General features: G+C 36.5%; 2 protein-coding genes and 1 pseudogene across 6 annotated transcripts; 1 reads left to right on the forward strand and 2 right to left on the reverse strand.

Annotated features, from left to right (window-relative positions):
* Window positions 1-324: 324 nt before the first annotated feature.
* On the reverse strand, window positions 325-12,447 carry LOC143625484 (protein unc-13 homolog). 4 transcript variants are annotated; one of them, XM_077095801.1, is made up of 25 exons: window positions 12,262-12,447; window positions 6,502-6,566; window positions 6,163-6,424; window positions 5,947-6,013; window positions 5,703-5,853; window positions 5,427-5,594; window positions 5,264-5,353; window positions 4,981-5,190; window positions 4,773-4,874; window positions 4,468-4,698; window positions 4,272-4,352; window positions 4,111-4,197; window positions 3,834-4,019; window positions 3,489-3,737; window positions 3,226-3,297; window positions 3,039-3,156; window positions 2,679-2,851; window positions 2,504-2,588; window positions 2,287-2,409; window positions 2,095-2,201; window positions 1,935-2,012; window positions 1,758-1,853; window positions 1,560-1,655; window positions 1,281-1,464; window positions 325-579 (listed from the first exon to the last, which is right to left on the reverse strand). In XM_077095801.1, exons 1-25 carry the CDS (start codon window positions 12,413-12,415, stop codon window positions 422-424), a joined length of 3,393 nt encoding a protein of 1,130 aa, XP_076951916.1. In that variant the 5' UTR covers window positions 12,416-12,447; the 3' UTR covers window positions 325-421. The 4 variants fall into 4 exon arrangements, with proteins under 4 accessions (XP_076951916.1, XP_076951915.1, XP_076951917.1 ...); XM_077095800.1 differs by having other exon boundaries at window positions 3,039-3,297; XM_077095802.1 differs by lacking the exon at window positions 12,262-12,447 and adding an exon at window positions 11,535-11,990 and having other exon boundaries at window positions 3,039-3,297.
* A 22-nt stretch (window positions 12,448-12,469) lies between these two features.
* LOC143625349 (replication factor C subunit 2-like) lies at window positions 12,470-16,900 on the forward strand (annotated as a pseudogene). Its single transcript, XR_013152261.1, has 6 exons — window positions 12,470-12,570; window positions 15,231-15,332; window positions 15,421-15,616; window positions 15,738-15,866; window positions 16,281-16,475; window positions 16,572-16,900. The product of XR_013152261.1 is annotated as a replication factor C subunit 2-like (transcript).
* Window positions 16,901-16,934: 34 nt separating this feature from the next.
* Window positions 16,935-20,904, reverse strand: LOC143625486 (cytochrome P450 87A3-like). The gene is made up of 9 exons (XM_077095804.1): window positions 20,383-20,904; window positions 18,724-19,045; window positions 18,495-18,644; window positions 17,995-18,246; window positions 17,827-17,916; window positions 17,631-17,709; window positions 17,436-17,542; window positions 17,144-17,271; window positions 16,935-17,049 (listed from the first exon to the last, which is right to left on the reverse strand). Exons 1-9 carry the CDS (start codon window positions 20,580-20,582, stop codon window positions 16,953-16,955), a joined length of 1,425 nt encoding a protein of 474 aa, XP_076951919.1. The 5' UTR covers window positions 20,583-20,904; the 3' UTR covers window positions 16,935-16,952.
* Window positions 20,905-21,345: the final 441 nt, after the last annotated feature.

Raw genomic sequence — 21,345 nt, forward strand, 5'->3', positions numbered from 1 at the left:
AACTTTCGAGTTATAGATTGATAAAAACTCAAGGCATATGATCGCCATCTCAAAGATCATAAAATGAGACAAAATACGGCACTTCTATGACATATCAGGCCCCGACAAAATAAAAGAACAACAAAGAAAGAAAGGTGAAAAGTAAAAATAAACCGTTTAGACAACATACAAAATGATGGATTCACTAAAAGATTAATATATCGCGTATGGTGAAAGTTTGTAACGCAGGCTCGGAGTGGTGTCATGATAACCGAGATTAAATACACAACTAAAGAATAACAGTTTGAATGCAATGAGGCTCGGAGTGGTGAAAGTTTGAATCGCAACATGGACTATATATGAATATGATACTGCTAATATGAATTAATATCCTGAAGCAGCAGGCAGTTCGGTATCAAAACAATATAATAGTGAAAATTTACTAGCTCCATCTAAATGAACCGCCTTGAAACGTCTTCTTTAACAATCTAAAGCTACTATTACCTTTCTCTCCCCATCTCACTGATGCACTCCTTAGAAACTCTGCTCCTCCCATGGCGGCTTTTGGAGTTGACTCGTTCGATGGAGAGTCAACATAATCTGCATGTCCAAAACAATATGTAAATTTCCCATATAGCATGTTTCATAAACAAAGTTCCAACGTCATAACTTGTCCCAAAATTAGGGCCTGCTAAATATTCATACTACGCCGTTCAATAACAATAACAATAACAATAATAATAATACACTTTGGGCCATTTTCAACCCATCTGGCCCCCATCCTATATACCTAAAAAGCTCACTGCTCGCTAAAATTTAGCTCAATTATAAACGAGCCAGATCGTGGCTCACTCGTTAGCTGGCTCTTTAATATATTGAAATCCTCTTAATATAAGTAAAACCCAAAATTTAATTTAATATCAATTATATCCAAAACTTTGATATATATATTATTTTTAGTCTTTTTTATGTGTAAAAACATTAAAAATATATATACAAATAAACGAGCCAGCTCGAGTTCAACATTTCAGTTCGTTAATATAAATGAACCGAGCCCTAGCCCACCCTTGCTCGGCTCGGCTCGGCTCAATTACAGCCCTAGTCAAAACTGCCACTTCTAACAAAAATTTTCGTGTCTCGACAAATAAGATAGTGTTAATCCAAAAGGTTAACACTTGAAAGCACCTCTTTCAATGGCATGTGTCGATTTTAGATACAATTAGCTTAAAATCTAGATGTGGAAAGTTCCCGGTATGGCAAAAGAATTGATTAAATTAAAAGTTGTGGAACAGAGAAATTACCTGAAGATGGAGGCAGGTGATAATGCAATTTCAAGAATCTGGAAGCTTCTTTATCCTTCATATGACATAAAACCCGTACTAACGTGTTAGCATCGTCTAAAGATCTCTGCCCAACAATCCCAGATCCGAATCCTGTGGACAAGTTTTCACTTGCCATCATCAACATATGGATCACTGATTCAGCCTGCACAAGGAACAAGAACGTTTGTTCTTATTATTTTTAAATTAAATGATTTAAATCAGTAATAAAACAAATGTAAAAGAATAAAAGATACATACATCTAGAGAAAAAAGACTCAAAACTTGATGAGCAAGTTTTGATTCCATCTCCACTAGTGAACGAGGAAGACCTTCTCCATCGGCAACAAAAAGATCCTGGATACAAAAGTAGTATTATTCATATACGATGCAGATTCATTATCTAAAATATATGGATATTATAATAATGCAAATAATAATATGAAATTAGCAATGTACCTTTAACATATTAAGGTCTTCTTCCATCATAGTGACATCTGAATCAGAAAACGCACAAGAAGGACCTCCATCCAGCAGTATCCATATATATCCTTCCTATAAAATGGATATTATAATATCAAAATCTTATATTATGCCTTCCATAGTATAAAAAAATGAAATATATCATATCAATACCAGTGCAGCCCTACAAATACTAGCCACCACCCTGTCTCTAAGTGTATCCTCAATTAGATCACATACTTGGTTAAGGACCTGCAGAGTCGGCTTGTTACTTTTATACACACACATAGAGATACATTTACATATACACATATATATAAAGGGAGCCGCTTACACTATCAAGTTTTGGAAGTAAATTTTCCAACCGAGCTCCTTCAACGCTACCATGATATAAACGAAAAAGAAACGAATCTCTCAAATCCCAGAAGACAACTCTGGTACCTACAAATAGTTAATGTAAATACTTAAAAACATTACTTCACAATTTTCACAAAATTAGAAGAATATGCGGAGCTCATCAACTCACCAACTAAGTCATATATTTTTCTGATAGCATCTGCTATTGAATCCCTGATGCTGTCAAAAGTGGCTACGAATAGTGCATCAATTGCTTCACTATCGTCATGCATAATATCTGTAGTTCCGGCGGCTAGTTTAGCACAATATAGCAAGATAAGTTTAGAACATGAAATTAAATGTATTAATAAAAACACTTTTTGAGTCCACAAAAAAACAGAACTTACGGTCCCTGCTGTTTCCAGATACCATAGTAGATGCCCATGATTTTTTAATTCCATCTTCCAGTATGTCAATTTGCTTCTGCATATACTGCATATCATAACAATATCACATTATTACATAGAATATTTGACAATATTTATCATCATAAATATAAAGTTAAAGAAAAGTGAGACTCACTTCAAGGGTATTTAATCTGACACACAGTTTGACAGCTGTCAACCCTTCCAATTTCTCATTAACTTCCTCGTCAAGAATAACACTATCAAGCACTTTTTTCTTGACTATTGGGAACATTGTCTCCTTGTAACGAGTCAAAGGAGGAGGAGCAGGATATAAATGTTTTTTGTCAACTGTTTTCATGTAAATACAGAGTAACTTAGATTGGCAACCAATCCATTTAACTAGAAATATGACACAAACATAAAAGGTACCACGTCATCAAAACTTTGAATGCATGATCAACTATTAACCTAAAATTGAGCAATGAGAAGCAAGAAGTAAGATTATTAGAAATGTTGGTACATAGAAGTGTGGTACCTAACTGGCTAACCAAATTTTGCAAATAGCCATCTAGAGCATGAAATATTATTGAGAGCAATGCTTGCAAGTGTGAGATGTCCATTGGAAGATTTAACCCGAATAAATGATCCACTGTCTGCAAAGAAAAATCACATAAGAAAATCAAGCACATGAAAATTCGTGAGTTGTTCATGATTATGCATACCTCCTCTACAATCCTAAAAACTTCCACAACTGAAGCTGCTTGCTTCTGCTGATTTGATAAAGGTTCCCAGACCTGTAACATGAATATAATATATATTAGTGACATGGTGATAGCATCATAACACATATAATATGTGTATACACATGCTAAACAACTAGGCTTGTTATTTCTAAAACCTCACTGTATGATGCAAAATGATTAGACTTTAGAGATGAGAAAACAGGTCAAACAAGCAATTAGAGTCAACAAAGGATAACTGCTACCTCAAGGTGGAAAGTGCGTCCCGTCCACTCTAGCATGCGTTCATGCTGTGAGATCAGCCAATCGAGAACGATTGGTCGGCTTATTTTATGAATCTGATAGAAATCAATTTCATGATTGGAAAATGAACCGACATCATTGTCTCCATCTTTAGAATTAAAAGATTGAATCAAGTAATGCTCCAAGTGATGAGCTGCTGAAAGCACTGATATAGCATCTACCGAAAATGATACATTTTCTAAAAACGGTTTCTACAAAAAAAATAATAAATAAATATATTATAAAGGCTGTGGAAAATTAACATGAACAGAGCTACATAAAAGTTGAAACTATATCATAACACAAACCAGTTTTTTCCCATAATATTGGTGCAGATGTACAGAGGCTACCACTCCTGCATCTGGACACCATTGGCACAAAACAGGTGAAAACACATACAATTCTCTTTCAGCAACCACTCTCACTTCACTTGCAAGAAAAGCCAATGGATGTTTTCCCTCCATTTTAGATACAAGATTTATAGTATCTTCTATCTGGCAGTCATTGAAATTTTAAGAATCACTAAGACGCTAGTGAAAAGCAACTCAGTCATCGTATAACGAAAGTTTATATCATGAAACTAACCAGCCTGCATGCAGCTTCAAGAGATCTCTCAACATACAACGTAGCCCTAACTGCAACAGACTTCCCATTAGCATTCAAATTTGTTACCTGCACGTTAAGAAAATATGCATTCACATAATATTCAGATTTGAGAAAGGAAATAATTGTACCAAACAACAAACCTTGACTTCATTGTCTGTAACAGAATTATCCTTTCCAACAGCCAAGCCTATGGAAACCAGCTTCTGGAAGAAAACCGTCTTCTGAAGAGGAGATAAAAACAAACATTCAAATATAGAACATCATGAATCATTTAAAGAGATATATGCAGAGAAGCAAAATATGAAAAAAGTAGCATCATCAAGAAACAGGAATTACCTCCTTGAAATGCAGGTGATAATCATTCAGTCTACTATCACACCAGAGGCTTATGGCTCGGAATATTGCTTGCACTAAGCTCAATCTGGTTTCAGTAACATTGTCAGTAACTGTACACATTAGGCTATCTGTATATTGTTCCTCGGTTCCCCCTTTATAACTGTCAGACAGAACTTTTTGCACTTGAAGGTTTGCCTGATCAAGGAGTTGAAGCTCTTCTGTCTCAATAAACTTCGAAGCAAAGAAATGATATTAGTTTTCACCCAAAGAGTCCGCTTAATAAAATTAAAACCTAGAGTTAGTACCTGCTGGAAAAGCACCCATCCATATAAAGCATCATGCATCTTTTGAGTTATGCCTAATGTACCCCAAGTCAACTTGACAAGTTTTAAATATTCAGCATGTTCCTATTATAAGATCAAATGATAAATATCAAGCCTCAGTTGTAGAGAAAACAAGAAACCCAGCTACTGTGATTGACCCAAGGTTTATTATAATTGCACAGATAGACACCTCGATGAGCTGGCCTTCATCCAAAATGTCAAATACTCCAAATAGCAACCTCTCATAGAGTCTTATGTTTATGTGATAACCAGCATTCCAGTAATTTGATCCGCCTTGAACATGGGAACTTCCCCGCATAGATGAAAGTGATGATGCCACCTGTCTAATAGCTAGTAGAACTTCAGCACGATCAGCAGGAGTCATAATAATGTTCCATTCCTACAAGTGCCAAACATATATGAACAACAGAATTTGTTTAAACAAAAAAGAATCCAAACCAGAAATAACAGACCTCTGGATTTCTAATCTTGTCAAGCAAAATGCCAAGTTCTTGCATTTCAGGATAATTGACGGACGAGAAGAGTTCTTCTAGAATATTTGCCTATATGAAGATGTTTTCAAAATTAAATGCAATTAAAAAAACATAAAAAAGGCAATTAAGACATTAAGCATACCTGACGTTTCCTCCATTGCGTGTAAGAACTTTCAACCAGAAATTCATTCTGTTGTATGCCACTTAAGAGCTCAATTATGACTTGAGGAATATCAACTTGCACGTGAGATTTTTTCATAGAAAACTGCATCAGCCTTTGCCTAATGCTTTCATCCATTGCCTCTGAAATCTAGTAAGAGAAGGACAAACATTGTTCTGACATGTGTTAGATTATTCTTTCCCTTATCTCATTTGCTCTTTTCTTCTTATGATGACTATAAATGAAGAAATAACTAACCTGCATCTGAACTCTAATGTTGTCAATGTGCTCAAAGTGGTTTTCAACAGAATGGGACCTGAGATGTCTTTTACCTCGCCGATTTTTTAACCCTGTCAGAAATCTAGAGCCCTTATCTTTCTTTGGGTTATCTGAAGAATGAATAGCAATCCTATTGTCCCAAATTGGAAAAAGGAGATAAAAGATTAGTAGAGTAGAATCACATATACACACAAAATGTAGACAGAAGCTAATAAATGATTACCCAGAGAATGCAATGCATGAAAGCAGCACTTCATGGGCTGATTCCCGCAAGTCATCATCCGATAATCCTTAAAAGTTACTAAAACTATGTATCAGTCACTCAAAAAAAGAAAACCTCACACTTCACAAGCTGAGATAGCGCTATTTTAAGAACAATAGGTCTCATCAAAGCATCTGGTTATAACTTAAAAGATAAAAGAAGTAGCCTACACAATACCTGTTCTTAAAGCTGGGAGTCCCAAAGAAGGTACATCTATCTTCTTTGCAGACTTTGAACTTGAGGGTGCCGCATAGAACTGATTCTCCCCTATATCATGCCCAGAAACAGTTGCTTCTGAACCATTAGAATAAAACATGGGGATTGATGACCGCTGTCTATCAATACTGGCCTCAACCGAGGGTGGTGCACGTTGAGGTGGAGATCCAGCAGAGTCTGGATCAGACAGCAGAAAAAATGTATCTCCCCTTTGGGAGTGTATCTGCAAAAAAATCTCAAATATTAAAGTAATACTAGTACTAGAACAAAATACTAAAACTGAAGATATCAAAGGCTTACCACTGGAGGAAACATAGACTCGTCAACATGCTTGGTGGTTGCTTTAGAAACATCAAGCACTCCACCTAATCACAAGAAAATTGCACATTTTATACTAATCCATTTGTTCTAAACCTAGCATAAATTTTATAATACAAGAGTTAATGATTGTTACTTCAAGAGTCAACTGTGAGCATGTTTTAGCTTTAGAAATTTAAAAAATCATAACTAGAGTAAAGTACGTAACAAAAACTGCATCGCATGTACTAGTAAATTGCTACAAAAACCTAAAAATAGTCTTGAATTAACTATTCTAGTATGAAATTTCAATTTGATAGCGAATCAATACAGATTTAAATTCATATACACCCTAGCAATTTCGCTTTCGCATCAAAATCAACATCAAACACTTTATGTGCTTTAAAGCTTGCTAAACAGTCTACTATGCTGAAACTCAAATAACCAATCGAAGTAACAAATTATCGCCAGATTGTACGCATTCGCATTCGATGACGTAATCAGCACTAACAGTATCGACGACCGGATTGTTGGTTGTATTTAGTTATAATTAGGGTTTTAGCCCATGTAGTTGGTTAAAGCCCATGGGCCTTTTATGGGTTGAAAGCTAGGGTTTGTTTGTGTATAAATAGATGTAGTTGTCTTTGTATTATTGACACCTTCAAGTAATAAACATTACTTTCATTACAACCATCTTATTCTTTACATGGTATCAGAGCTACGGCTCTCGATCCAAACCCTAGCCGTCTGACCCGAACCTGAATCTGATCAACAGCCATCAGATTTGAAACGAGCTCCGGTCTCGTTGAACCTGCTGCCCTATCACGGAATCTTTTTTCCAGACACCCCCTACCATCACCGCCGCCACCATCGTAACCAGAAACCCCCGAAATATCTTCTGTCAAAAATCCGTCGCCAGCCGCCGCCGCACGCGCCGCCCGATCACCGTCACTGCCGCCCACGCGCCACCGCGTGACGGCGCGTGACCCTGTTTCCGGCCACCGTCCTTTTTTTCAGATTTTTTATTTTTCTTGTCCGAAGCTCCCCGTGCTGTTAGTTTTTCGAACCGACGACTTTCTGTTTGCTGTTGTCTACCGTTGTCGGTCTGCCGCTGCCAAAATCTGTTTCCAGCCACTACCTGCACTCGTTTTCTGGTTAAACACATTCTTATCTCAGAGTTACTGTTCACAATCTGAAGATTACCATTTTCAGTTCGGTGTATTACTATGGGCGACAATAAATACACGTATACATTTACCAAGGAGGAGCATGATCTTATTCAACGGTTTCTTGCCTCGCAACTGCCTCATCCTCAAACCAACTCGGCACATCCAGGTAAATCTTCTAGTCTTGACTCATCATGGGTGATTGATTCTGGAGCCACACATCACATGTCTAGGAATCGGGGTATTTTCTCTAGTCTTCAAAATGTTTCCCATGCACCAGTACGTCTTGCCGATGGATCTTCATGTCCCATTCTCGGCATAGGATCCATCAGTAACTCGGAAAACCTAAAACTGTCTTCTATCCTACTTGTTCCTAAATTTCCTACCAGTCTTTGTTCAGTGAGTCAGATTACCAAACAAAACAACTGTTCTGTGACCTTTTACCCAACTCACTGCGTTTTTCATGAACTAGGAACAAACCGGGTAATTGGTACTGGTTTTGAATCAGGAGGTCTCTATCGTATATCCCCATTTTCGCATCCTGTAGCAAACTTATGTGATTCCGCTATCAGGGAGGCTCACTGTCGGTTAGGTCATCCCTCTACAGCGGTTCTGAGGCAAATGCGACCAGATTTACCACTTTCGTCTTTTAATTTTCATTGTGAGTCGTGTCAACTTGGTTAACATACCAGGCGTCCCTATCCCCCTAGGGTGCCCAATCGAGTCAGTTCTTGTTTTGAACTGTTGCATTCTGATGTATGGGGTCCTTGCCCTATCAAATCTACGTTGGGTTTTGAATATTTTATTACCTTTATTGATGACTATTCTCGCACTACTTGGGTTTATTTGTTGAAATCTCGAAGTGAGGTATTTTCCATATTTCGAGAATTTAATGCTTATGTTCAAAACCAATTTAACACCACCATTAAAACTTTACGATCTGATAATGCTAAAGAATATTTTTCCACCGACTTTTCTTCATACTTAAAAACCAATGGCATTATTCATGAATCATCGTGTGCTTGTACATCTCAACAAAATGGTGTGTCCGAACGCAAAAATCGTCACATATTGGATGTTGCTCGCACAATCATGATCCAATCACGTGTTCCTCATCGTTTTTGGGGAGATGTCGTTCTCACTGCCACATATCTGATTAACCGCATGCCCTCAACCGTTCTTCATGGTAAAACACCGTTTTCTGTACTATTTCCCAACGATGATCCATTTCCTCTCGCACCTAAAGTATTTGGTTGTGTCTCCTATGTTCATGACCATCGTCCGAAAACCATCAAACTTGATCCCCGAGCCATTCGTTGTGTCTTTCTTGGTTACTCACGGGTTCAAAAAGGGTATCGATGCTATAGCCCATCACTTCACCGATACTTTACTAGTGCCGATGTGAAAAACGAGTCTCCTTACTTTCCCGAGTGTTCCACTCCTGTTTATGACCCGTTTCCCGACCTCGATATACCCACGTCTCCCTTCCTCCCCACCATTCCTGTGTCGATTCCCTCTACCGATCCAATCTCTGCTGATTCTGACCCACCGACAGAACCTCCGCCACTGCTTTTCACATATGCTAGGCGAGGTAAGGATCAAATATCAGAGACACTTGATTCACATTCAGGCCACAACCCCGAAATACCCTCAGATTCTCCGTCTGCATCCGAACAATCTACACCTCTCACTGATACATCCTTACCCGATCCGACACCTTTACCAGAAGCTACCCCTGATACACCCGTTTATGATCCTCCTGGTGCACCACTACCCGATATACCTATTTCTTTTCGCAAAGAACCCCGGAAATGCACTCGTTACCCAATTCAGGACTATGTTGCCTACACCCACCTATCTCCTGAATCTCATGCGTACACCACTACTCTTGATTCCTACCCGATTCCCAAAAATGTGACGAGCGCTCTCGCTCACCCAGGATGGCGAAAGGCTATGGAAGACGAAATTGGGGCTCTAAAGTCCAATCATACATGGGATCTTGAAACACTTCCTAAAGGGAAGCGTATTGTTGGTTGTCGTTGGGTGTTTACGGTTAAACTACACCCGGACGGCTCCTTACACCGCTTGAAGGCTCGGTTGGTCGCAAAAGGGTATTCTCAGGCATATGGCATTGATTATGATGAAACCTTCTCGCCAGTTGCTAAAATGCCATATGTCCGTATTTGTATTGCTCTTGCTGCCATTAATCATTGGCCGCTCCACCAGCTTGATGTCAAGAACGCCTTTCTTAATGGTGTTTTTGAGGAGGAGGTATATATGGAGCAGCCACCAGGGTTCGTTGTTGAGGAGGAGGCCTCGAAAGTTTGCAGACTACGTCGTTCTCTATATGATCTTAAACAGTCTCCCAGGGCATGGTTTGGTCGATTCTCTAGTGTTATGGGACAGTTTGGGATGACTCGGAGTGCCTACGATCACTCTGTCTTTTTTAGACACCAGAAAGGAAATAGGATTATCGTAGTTGTTTATGTGGATGACATTATAATCACAGGTGATGACGAGGTCGGGATCACCGAACTCAAGCAGTTTCTTCAGTCTCAGTTTCAGGTCAGCGACTTAGGTCGATTGAGGTATTTCCTTGGCATAGAAGTTTCTCGCTCTCCACAAGGAATACTTCTCTCCCAACGAAAATATGTCCTTGATATGTTGACTGAATGTGGCTTACTGGGTTGTAAACCTGTTGATACCCCATGGCTTCCTACAAAGAAACTCCTCCCAAAGGAAGGAGATCCAATGAAAGATCCTGAGCGATACAGACGGTTGGTTGGTAAACTTAATTATTTAACCGTCACACGACCGGATATCTCCTTTACTGTTAGTGTTCTGAGCCAATTTATGGCTGCGCCATACACCGGTCACTGGGATGCTGTCATTCGTGTCTTAAGATATCTTAAGACCTCACCTGGTTTGGGTATATTATACTCTGATAAGGGTCATTGTTGTGTGGGTGCCTTCACGGAAGAAGAAGATGGTCGGATATTAGGGTTCTCAGATGCAGATTGGGCAGGTTGTCCGATTTCTCGACGATCTACCACCGGATATTGTGTGTTTGTTGGAGGAAATCTTGTATCATGGAAGAGTAAGAAGCAACACACGGTTTCCCGGTCGAGTGCCGAATCGGAGTATAAAGCCATGGCAGATGTAACATCAGAGATGACATGGGTACGTCGTCTTCTCATAGAACTCGGGGTTGTTTCTAATGACTTGATGCGGTTATACTGTGATAGTCAATCAGCCATTCACATAGCCAAGAATCAAGTATTTCATGAGAGGACAAAACATATTGAGGTCGACTGCCACCTTATCAGAGATCTAGTAGGCACACAAACTGATCCTCCATCCATTCAACCAGTTCATGTGAAGACAAATTTTCAGCTAGCAAACATTCTAACTAAACCGCTCCGGAAAGCTCAGATAGATTTTATTTGTAACAAGTTGGGCATGATTAACATCTATGCTCCAACTTGAGGAGGAGTGTTAGTTGTATTTAGTTATAATTAGGGTTTTAGCCCATGTAGTTGGTTAAAGCCCATGGGCCTTTTATGGGTTGAAAGCTAGGGTTTGTTTGTGTATAAATAGATGTAGTTGTCTTTGTATTATTGACACCTTCAAGTAATAAACATTACTTTCATTACAACCATCTTATTCTTTACACGGATATCTCAAATTAAACTAACGATTCTATATGAAACTCTCATTTTCATAACGAATCAATTCAGATTTAAATTCAAACTCATATAAACCCTAGCAAACACTGTATGTGCTCTGAAACCTTACCAAACAGTCAACTATAAGCTTCTCAACAATTACTAAACTCAAATAATCTAACGAAGTAACAAATTAACAAACTACCGCCGGACTGTACGCATTCGATGACGTAATCAGCGTTAATAGCACCGTAATCAATATCAAAAGTAGAAAACAATCGCATATCTCAAATTAACCTAAAAACTGCCTTAAATTAACTAATCTATTATAAAACTCTCATTCCAAAACGAATCAACACATATTCAAACTCAGATAAACCCTAGCAAACTCTCTATGTGCTCTGATAGCTTAGTATACGGTCAACTATTAGCTTCTCAACAATTATTAAGCTCAAAACAACCTAACAAATTAACAAACTACCACCGGACGTACGAATTCGACGACGTAATCACCACTAATAGCATCAAACTCAATACCGAAACTGTTCGAATTTGATGACGTAATCAGCTAATTTGAATCTGAAATTTATTCGTTATAAAACTTCAATTTCATATTAGCTCTGAAAACACTTACTAAACAGTCAGTCAACTATTAAAACGAATAATCCTAACAAACTAGTACCGGAATCGATGACGTAATCAACGCTAATAGCATCAAACTAAAATCAATACCGGAACTGTGCGAATTTGGTGACGTAATCGGCGATAATTTGATTATTGATGTTAAGAGTGCAGTAGTTAGGGTTTAGCTGTGCTGAATTTGAATTTGAATTTGAATTAATTTGTTATAAAACACTTACTAAACAGTCAACTAATAGCTTCTCAACAACTAAAAACGAATTAAAATAAAATAAACGTAACAAATTAGTTACCGGACTGTAGGCAATTGATGACGTAATCAGCGCTAATAGCATCGTAATCAATATCAGAAGACGATTGAACATCGGAGATTAAACCGGAGGATATAATAAAGTCGAGAAGCTTCCGGCGATCGTGACGGTAACGGTCTAACAAGGAAGAGTCCATGAAGAGAGTAGGGGTATTTTGGGAAACTCCGGTTACATGTTATGTTGAAATGAAATGATGCAAGCAGAAGAAGAAGATGATAGCAGACGGCGTGGAGCCGGATTACTTGACCTTTTGCCACTTTCCCTTTTTATCCCTCGCTCACACTTTGAAAGGTCAGCCTTTAAATTATTATTATTATTATTATTATTATTATTATTATTAAATATTTTGTTGTTTATGGAGTAAAAGATATGATGATTACTATTTTACATTTTTACCATAACGTATGTTTTTTTTTTGAATTTTCAAGTTGTGCGTTGAATCTGGACGGGACATGTATGAGTTAATACTATCGGAGTATTGGACTCTGTGTTACTGGTATTGAAGCAGGTATCATTGGTCAGTAATAAAGTGGTCCACAGGCATGGTCCCTCATGTTTTTTTGCGCCTGAAATTTTGTATACGTAATGTAAGTTTATCCGTTTTTCGTTCGAAAATTTGAGTCCCCCCCATATATGAAATTTTTTATACGACTTGAGTCTCATCCAGACGTTTTCATTCAAGTTTCGCCACTGTCGTTGGTACCAATTTTTGAAGTTTACAGTATAGTAATGGTATTTTATCGGAATTTTAGCTTCAGGTTGTAAACCAAATCGATTCAGAAGAAATTAGAAACTAGCTCAGATCATAAGCTAGTTTTGATGGAGAATGTTCAAACATGTACAAATCGGTTTTGGTTAGGTTAGAAATTGGTTCGAGTATATAACATCATTCCCTATCCACATCCATATAATTAGTTAATTACATTTAAAATCATTATTTTTTATCTATTATCTTTTATATGTTCTTCATTTACAACCATTTTCATAACATATAAAACATTTTATCATTCCTTCACTCTCAACCACACCCAATAATTTGAAAAACCCTTTACAAGATACAAGATACAGGGAACATGTTATGAATGCTCTAAGCTGACGGTTTGTTAGTTTAAAGCCAATTTTGTGTTACCGTGTCAGGTTACGAACCGGTTTAACCAACGAGGTGGGGGGTGTCCAAGCTGTACGGTAGGGTCGGGTTTGTTTTTATGTTATCGGGCCAGTTTGTTGGGTCTAAACCAGATTTTTTTTTTTACCTTAAGTCTTGGTTTGAACTGAGACCGAATATTAAACATGCAGGGTAAATTTTTTTACGTTTTGGTTAGTTTTTTTCTTTTAAATGTGGGACTACATATCTTTTAAAACATTTAATTATTATAATTATTGACAAGTTTTAAAAGCTAATAATCATTAAAGAATTAATTGTTTGTCATTTAATTCGGCAAAAAGTATTTATTACTAGAATTTAATGTAAAACTTAATGTTGTGTGGATGTTGCAAAAAAGGTGACTCGATTTGAGTACCGATAAGGTATAGACTCACATTAAATACAAATCAAGTTTATTTTTATTATTATTATTATTATTATTTTTTTAAAGATCAACAAATTAAAGTATGGGTATTCAGAGACCGGGGTGATACAATGGCAAAAGACCATACCCAACATTTTCAATTCCGAAGAGAACCCGTTGTTCGTAAGCTCACTGTGATAAAACCCGCTCATGTTTTTTTTATTTTTTTTTAATTTAACAAATATAGTCTAAAGGTTTAATGGAATTGAATATTTAAAAATTGGTAAAACTGATGGTATGTATTTAAGTTCAGAAAGTTATAATATTTTATTGCTTTATAAACATATAATTTAAATAATATATAAAATATTGTTTGTATATATTTAATGCATCGATCATGACAAGGTTGTGAGTGGTGGCATGAAGATTGTTGGTTAAGATCATAATGGTATTTCACCTTCATATATTATTATTATTATTATTATTACTATTACTATTAGTATTATTAGTTTTGATATAACTGTTGGGTATGGTCTATTACTATAGGAATCTTTGGAGAAGTAGAATTAAAGTTAATGATTTTTAAGAAGAAATGAATACCTTAGGGCTTATACTTAACTTATTTAGGTCACATACCATAATGGTATTTCCCCTTCATATATTTTTATTATTATTATTACTATTACTATTACTATTACTATTATTAGTTTTGATATAACTGTTGAACTTTGATTCCCTTGTTTTGCTTAATACATATTATTATTATTAGTATTATTATTACTATTAGTACGCCCTGCTTGCGGTGCGCGCATATAATGTATATATGTGTGAACCCTCGGGTGGGCAAAAGTAAAATTGCACTAATTTTGACGTTATTTTACTAATCTCGTGAAAATAACGTTAAAAGTGGCGGAAGGTTAATCAGGCATCATGTGGTGGCGTTGACAGCCGAAAGACAAGGGCACATGCACCAATCAGCCGGTGTCCCGATGATTGAGTGCTATGTGTCTTATGTCCAAGGCTTGATGCAAAACTACTATCGAGCCGGGGGTCTCACCGGAAGCAGTCTCTCTATCCCTATGGAATAGAGGTAAGGCTGTCTACATCTTACCCTCCTCAGACCCTACCATAGCATTGCTATTGGTGGGATATACTGAGTACGATAATGATGATAATGATGAATGATGATTATTACTATTAGTGTTAGTGCTTTATATAACTGTTGAACTTTGTTTTCCTTTGTTTTGCTCCATACATATGTATTTAGAGCCGAGGGTTTCTCTGGAAGCCACCTCTTTATCCCTTTGGATAAAGGTACGGTGTGCCTACATCCCACCCTCCTCAGACCCTACTTATAGCTTTGCTGTCGGTGGGACTTCACTGGGTATGATTGATTGATTGATTGTTTTATAAGCTAATTATTCTTTACTGTATATCTGCCAGAGGCATTGATGTTGTGAGAAACAAAATCAAGATGTTTGCACAAATGAAAGTTACATTACCTGCCGGAAGGCACAAAGTAATTATATTGGATGAAGCTGACAGGTGACTGAAACCATCTTTTTTCTTTTTGTATTATCCGATTCAATTATTTTCTTATGCCTTCTATAACGGAATGTAAATATGTAATTAGCATGACATCTGGAGCACAACAAGCGTTAAGGACAACAATGGAAATATATTCCAACTCTACTCGTTTCGCCCTTGCATGCAACACGTCTTCAAAAATTATTGAACCCATATAGAGTCGGTGTGCACTCGTACGGTTTTCTAGGTTATCTGATGATGAGATTCTTGGTCGTCTCAAAATTGTGGCTGATGCTGAAAAGGTAATTTTTAATAGTTTTGTCATATTGATGTGGAAAATGTAATTTTTTTTGTTTAATAGTTTATGTTATAAGTTATAACTTTTATAGATGCATAATTGGTTAATGTTTATAACTGATGTAGGTGCCTTATGTCCCAGAAGGGCTTGAAGCGATTATTTTTACTGCTGATGGTGATATGCGGCAAGCGTTGAATAATTTACAAGCTACCTTTGCTGGATTTCGATTTGTCAACCAAGAAAATGTTTTCAAGGTAATAAAGTCTTAACTCTTACATGCTATTTGAATTTTATACAATCATACTGTAGAGGTTGCAAAATGGGCCAGGTGGGTTGTGTTGACCTGAAAAAGTCTTCGTCCAATATTTTTTAATGAATAAACTATCTTGTCAAAAAGTTAGATACAGAAAATGGTGCTTTTTTTTAATCTTTATTTAATAAAATGATTAAGGATATTACATGCATTAAAACACATTTTGAACAATTTCTTTAGTTCTACCTGCTTGACTTGTTACTGATAAAGTATATCCCGAGCCAGCACATTCATAAGTAATTGGTCAAAATTACTATTTTGCCACATCTGATAAATTGCATATAGTGTAGGCTTGGCACCTCTAAGTAATTGGTCTAAAAATTAGTTATATAATATTGCTTGATTGGGTTTTCAGGTGTGTGACCAGCCTCATCCCTTGCACGTGAAAAACATGGTTCGCAATGTAATCGAGGGAAGATTTGACGATGCTTGTTCCGGTCTAAAGCAACTGTATGATCTGGGCTACTCTCCAACTGATATCATCACAACCCTTTTCAGAATCATAAAAAACTATGACATGGCGGAATATCTCAAACTGGAATTCATGAAGGTAACGATAATACAAAATGAGTCATTAACAATTTAACATCACAATCAATTTAAGAGTACACATGACATGATCTGAAACTTGTTTCTTTGGTTGCAGGAAACTGGATTTGCTCATATGAGAATCTGTGATGGAGTCGGTTCATATCTTCAACTATGTGGTCTGCTTTCTAAGTTCTCTCTTGCTTGTCTCTCAGCCAAGGCATAATAAACTTTAGGTTATTGTATAAACGATATGAAGCGTGTGGCTATGCGGGATATTTTAATTTTGTTTTTTGTTTTCGTGACCGTGGTTGCCAATTTCACATGATTCTTTTGTGACCGTGCTAAAAATTGTACTTTTTTCGTTTCTTTCATCGTTTCTGTAAATTTCTAAGATTTTTTACTATTGAGGCACTTGAAAAGAATGGAGCTTTACATGTTGAACAAGATTATTCAAGAGCCCTACTGTCTTGTCTACTTTCTTGATCATATTTCCGCGTTATTCTGTCTGTCTTTCGCTGATGTCAACATGAAAACCATTCGGAAACTGTAAGCCCGGTGTTCGTATAATCTCTCCTCCTCTCACTGTCCGCCACCTGTCAATTCCGGAGAGAAATATGTTGGTATCTTTCTACATATAGGCATAGTGACATATACACATACATACATATGGAATTAATTTCCTTTTACCTGTATTTGGTGACCAAGCAGTGAAGAAATACTGCCATTTGGACTTTAGTAAAATCGGTTCCGACACAAAACCGCATTCCACCACCGAAGCCCATGAAATTCTTCGACGCGCCTTTCTGATCCGTCTTCTGTTTAAAATGAGTAAGATTAGTAAGTTTTAATTTTATAAAATTTTCATACGTAGGTTCATATCGGGTCCGGTTCAATAAACTTTTCGGCCCATTATAGAAGTGGGCCGACCTTGGATGAACCGGAGCCCATTGGACCAGGCCTGAGGTTGCAAGTAGCTTACCTCCCATCTCCATGGATTGAATTCTAGTGGATTCTTATAGTTGTCGGGATTTAAATGGACGGCCGGGGGACATACCATTACTGCCCAACCAGCTGGTATCGTATAGTCTGCAAAAATCCAACATCCATATGAAACTACATTCGAAAACTTTATTATTTATAATAATTAAGAAATTAAAAAGAATCTAGTATTTACCTTTGAACTTGATATCTTTTAGTGCCTTTCTGAACACTCCGGGAACTATGTTAGCCAAACGGACCGTTTCATTTATAAGCTACAACATCAATTAATTGGTTTTAACAAGTCCGCAAATATCTTTATACCAACCAATACTGCCTGCTTTACTGACAACTTTAATCGTAAAATATTGATTATTAAACAATAAACACACCTGAAACGTGAATGTCATCGACTTATATTCTTTCCATGTAAGTCCAGACTCTTTATTTTCCCGGTTTCTTATTATATTCTCATGCTCTTCCTGTTAACAATATCAAGATCAAGTCATTAACTAATTCATTATTTAATTTGAACTAAAATTTTTTCAGTTTTCGTTAACCGTTAATTCTTGCAACACGCGTGGATTGTCTTTCAGAAGCTTGACAGCTACTGTTATCGCTAACGAAGTTGTTTCAAAGCTTGCAAATAATAGTACAAACATTAAGTCTAGTGCTATTGCTTCTGTAAGGATCGAATCACCGCGGTCTAGTTCTTCAAGTACATAGTCAAAGAAATCACTTTTGACTTTTCGAGGATTAGCCCGTCTTTGTTTAAGCATGTTTTTCAGCATTGCCATCGCTTTCTTTCTTCCCTGATTAAGTCAAACAAAGTTAAACCATAATAAGTTAATTTGAGTTGACTTTTTTAGCAAAGAAGTCAAACGGGCCTATTAAAAACGCCAAAAGGGGAACATGTCAAACGGGCTGAAAGTCTATTATTATTATTATTATTAGTATTATAAAAAGTGTTAGTGGGTCAGCCCAATATTTTTGAAGTCAGACGGGCCGAATCCATTTCAACCCGTTAGCCACCCAATCCGGCCCATTTATATTTTCGTACCTGAAGACACTTATGGTAAGCTGTTCCAGGAATATCTAAAGGAAACGATATTAATCCTTGTATAAAAGCTACAAAATTCTCCCTCAGATTCTCAGACGACTTCTCCGGATCATAACTTATTAACTTTTTTGCAGTTAAATCAAATATCATCTGCAAAAATAAATAAATAAATAAATAAAAATATCAAGATTTTTATAAAAGTTATTATTAACTGAAATAACTGACTTACATTTGCAGTTGCTTCCTTCAACTCAACTGATTCCACACCAGCCCATTTCTCTAAACTTGTAGTTGCTACATTTTCGACTTCACGAAGCATCTTTTTAAGGCTTTCGGGCCCGAATAAACATAACACCATATTCTTGAGATACTTATACATATACCCATGCAAAGATCCAACATTTTGTCTTCCAAACACTTCTGTAAAACTATCTGGATACCAACTTTGAAACAACTGACCCTCTTGTTGGAATATCATATAGTTAAGATCCGAATCAGTTGACACGACAACGGGCCGCCCTACCAAACTCGTTTTAAACACCGACCCGTATCTGAAATTCAACAGTTTGTGTTAGAATATGATTATCAACATGTAAAAGATCATATAATAATGATTTTAGTTTTCCATATTAGGCCACCAAAGTTTTATACTTTAGACATCAAGACTTTTCACCTTTCAATTTTGGCCACAAAACTTTTAGATTTTAACTTTGGGCACCAAACTTTTATATATATCAAAAGGTAACTTTCAGACTTTCAACTTTGACCACCGGACTATTGTATATATATTAATAGGCAACATGAAAAGTTTTAGACTTTCAACTTTGACCACCAAACTTTTATATATATTAACAGGCAACATGAAAAGTTTTAGACTTTCAACTTTGACCTCCAAACTTTTATATATATTAAAAGGCAACATGAAAAGTTTTAGACTTTCAACTTTAGCCACAAAGTATTTAGATTTTCAACTTTGGGCAACACACTTTTATATATATATCAAAATGCAACTTTTAAACTTTCAAATTTGACCATCAAACTTTTACATATATTAAAAGGCAGCATGAAAAGTTTAAGACTTTCAGCTTTGGCCGCCAAACTTTTAAAGGTCAAAACTTTTTACCTTTCAGTTTTGGCCACAAGACTTTTAGACTCTCAATTTTGTGTACAAAACTTTTATATATATTAAAAAGGCAACTTTTACTCTTTTAGATTCCAACCCTGACCACCGAACTTTTATATATATTAAAAGGCAACATGAAAAGTTTTAGACTTTCAGATTTGGCCACAAAATTTTTAGATTTCAACTTTATGCACCAAACTTTTATATATATTAAAATGCAACTTTTAGACTTTCAACTTTGACCACCGAACTTTTATACACACACACATATTAACAGGCAACATGAAAAGTTTTAGACTTTCAAATTTGGCCGCCAAACTTTTACACGTCAAAACTTTTTACCTTTCAACTTTGACCACAAGACTTTTAAACTTTCAACTTCAAGCACCAAACTTTTATATAAATATCAAAAGACAACTTTTTAGACTTTTAAATTTGACCACCAAACTTTTATATATATATATACATAGATAACAATAACATGAAAAGTTTTAAACTATCAACTTTAGCCACCAAAACACTCAACTTTGGCCACAAAACTTTAGCATACTTGAAATGCTAAAGTAGACACGTTACACACATCATTTACCATTGCGAATGGTACCATAACGAACCAAACCAATACCAACCGAATTCCCACTGCAACATGCAGGGTTTAGGGTACATTCGCTTATCAAGTTCGAGCCACCGCAACACGCACGGTCTCCAACTTGTTATATATAACAACTAATAACAAACTATAACTACTATTACTACTATAACTACCTTTTGATTCTTTGTTTGATAAATGGAGGTGTGTCCCAGGTTGAGTTAGGTGCAAAAAACTGCATAGTTTCACCTAATAATGGCCAGCCCATTGAACCAGGGGGCAGGTTACCATTACACTTAGGATATTGCCACCTGTACAACCAATGTGTGATGGTTACCATGATTGTGGCTGCAATGTACAGGCTCACATGCCACATATTTAGCTGGTGTGTGTATATATTATTTAAACGAATGAGACGCGTGCACGTGGCGGAAGGTTATTGGAGAGTTAAAAGGTGGCAGAGTTGGGAAAGAAAGATTAGAGAGAGAGAAGGAAGTGGTGGAATGTGTATTGAGTTAACATGAGATGAAGTATTTATATAGACATGGTAGAAGTTGTAACTATTTAAATATAGTGGTATATTATAAGTTTATGATGTTGGTTTATTTAGTTTTTTTTGTATAGTTAGTTATCAGAAAGCTGTACTGCATGTACAAGTGGTTTGAGATATAAAAGAATGAATATGTTCATCATCTTTTGTCTGTTGACCACCCCCTTTTGTTCAACGGTGCGGCGTCCTAGGATCCGCAAGAATCAACATTTGACATGGACTCATCAAGGGAATAACCATGCTCCTGATCAGTGGGGCACTCTGGCATTGACGAGCCAAGCTGAGCCAGGTTGGGCTCTGGCTCGAAGTTAAACGAGCCGGCTTGGCTCATTTAAAATCAAGTGTGGGCTCCGCTTGTAAAAACCTTGAGTCAGCTCCTGGCTTGTAAAGCGGGTTCATATATGTATTTGTAATGTTCTATTTTTTTTACACATTGATATATAAAAGAGAAATACTTTTTTTTAACATACACATAATACAATAATTAGAGAATATATAATATTATTAGTAATGGTTTATTTTTTGATTCTTTTAAATCCACATGCATATTCAAAATATTTATATGTACTAATTTTGTTTTTCCTTTCTT

The sequence above is a fragment of the Bidens hawaiensis genome, unplaced genomic scaffold (assembly GCF_021521415.1).
Source record: "Bidens hawaiensis isolate Kalapana, Puna unplaced genomic scaffold, B.hawaiensis_p1.1 tig00004105_1, whole genome shotgun sequence".
Taxonomy (NCBI): Eukaryota; Viridiplantae; Streptophyta; class Magnoliopsida; order Asterales; family Asteraceae; genus Bidens; species Bidens hawaiensis.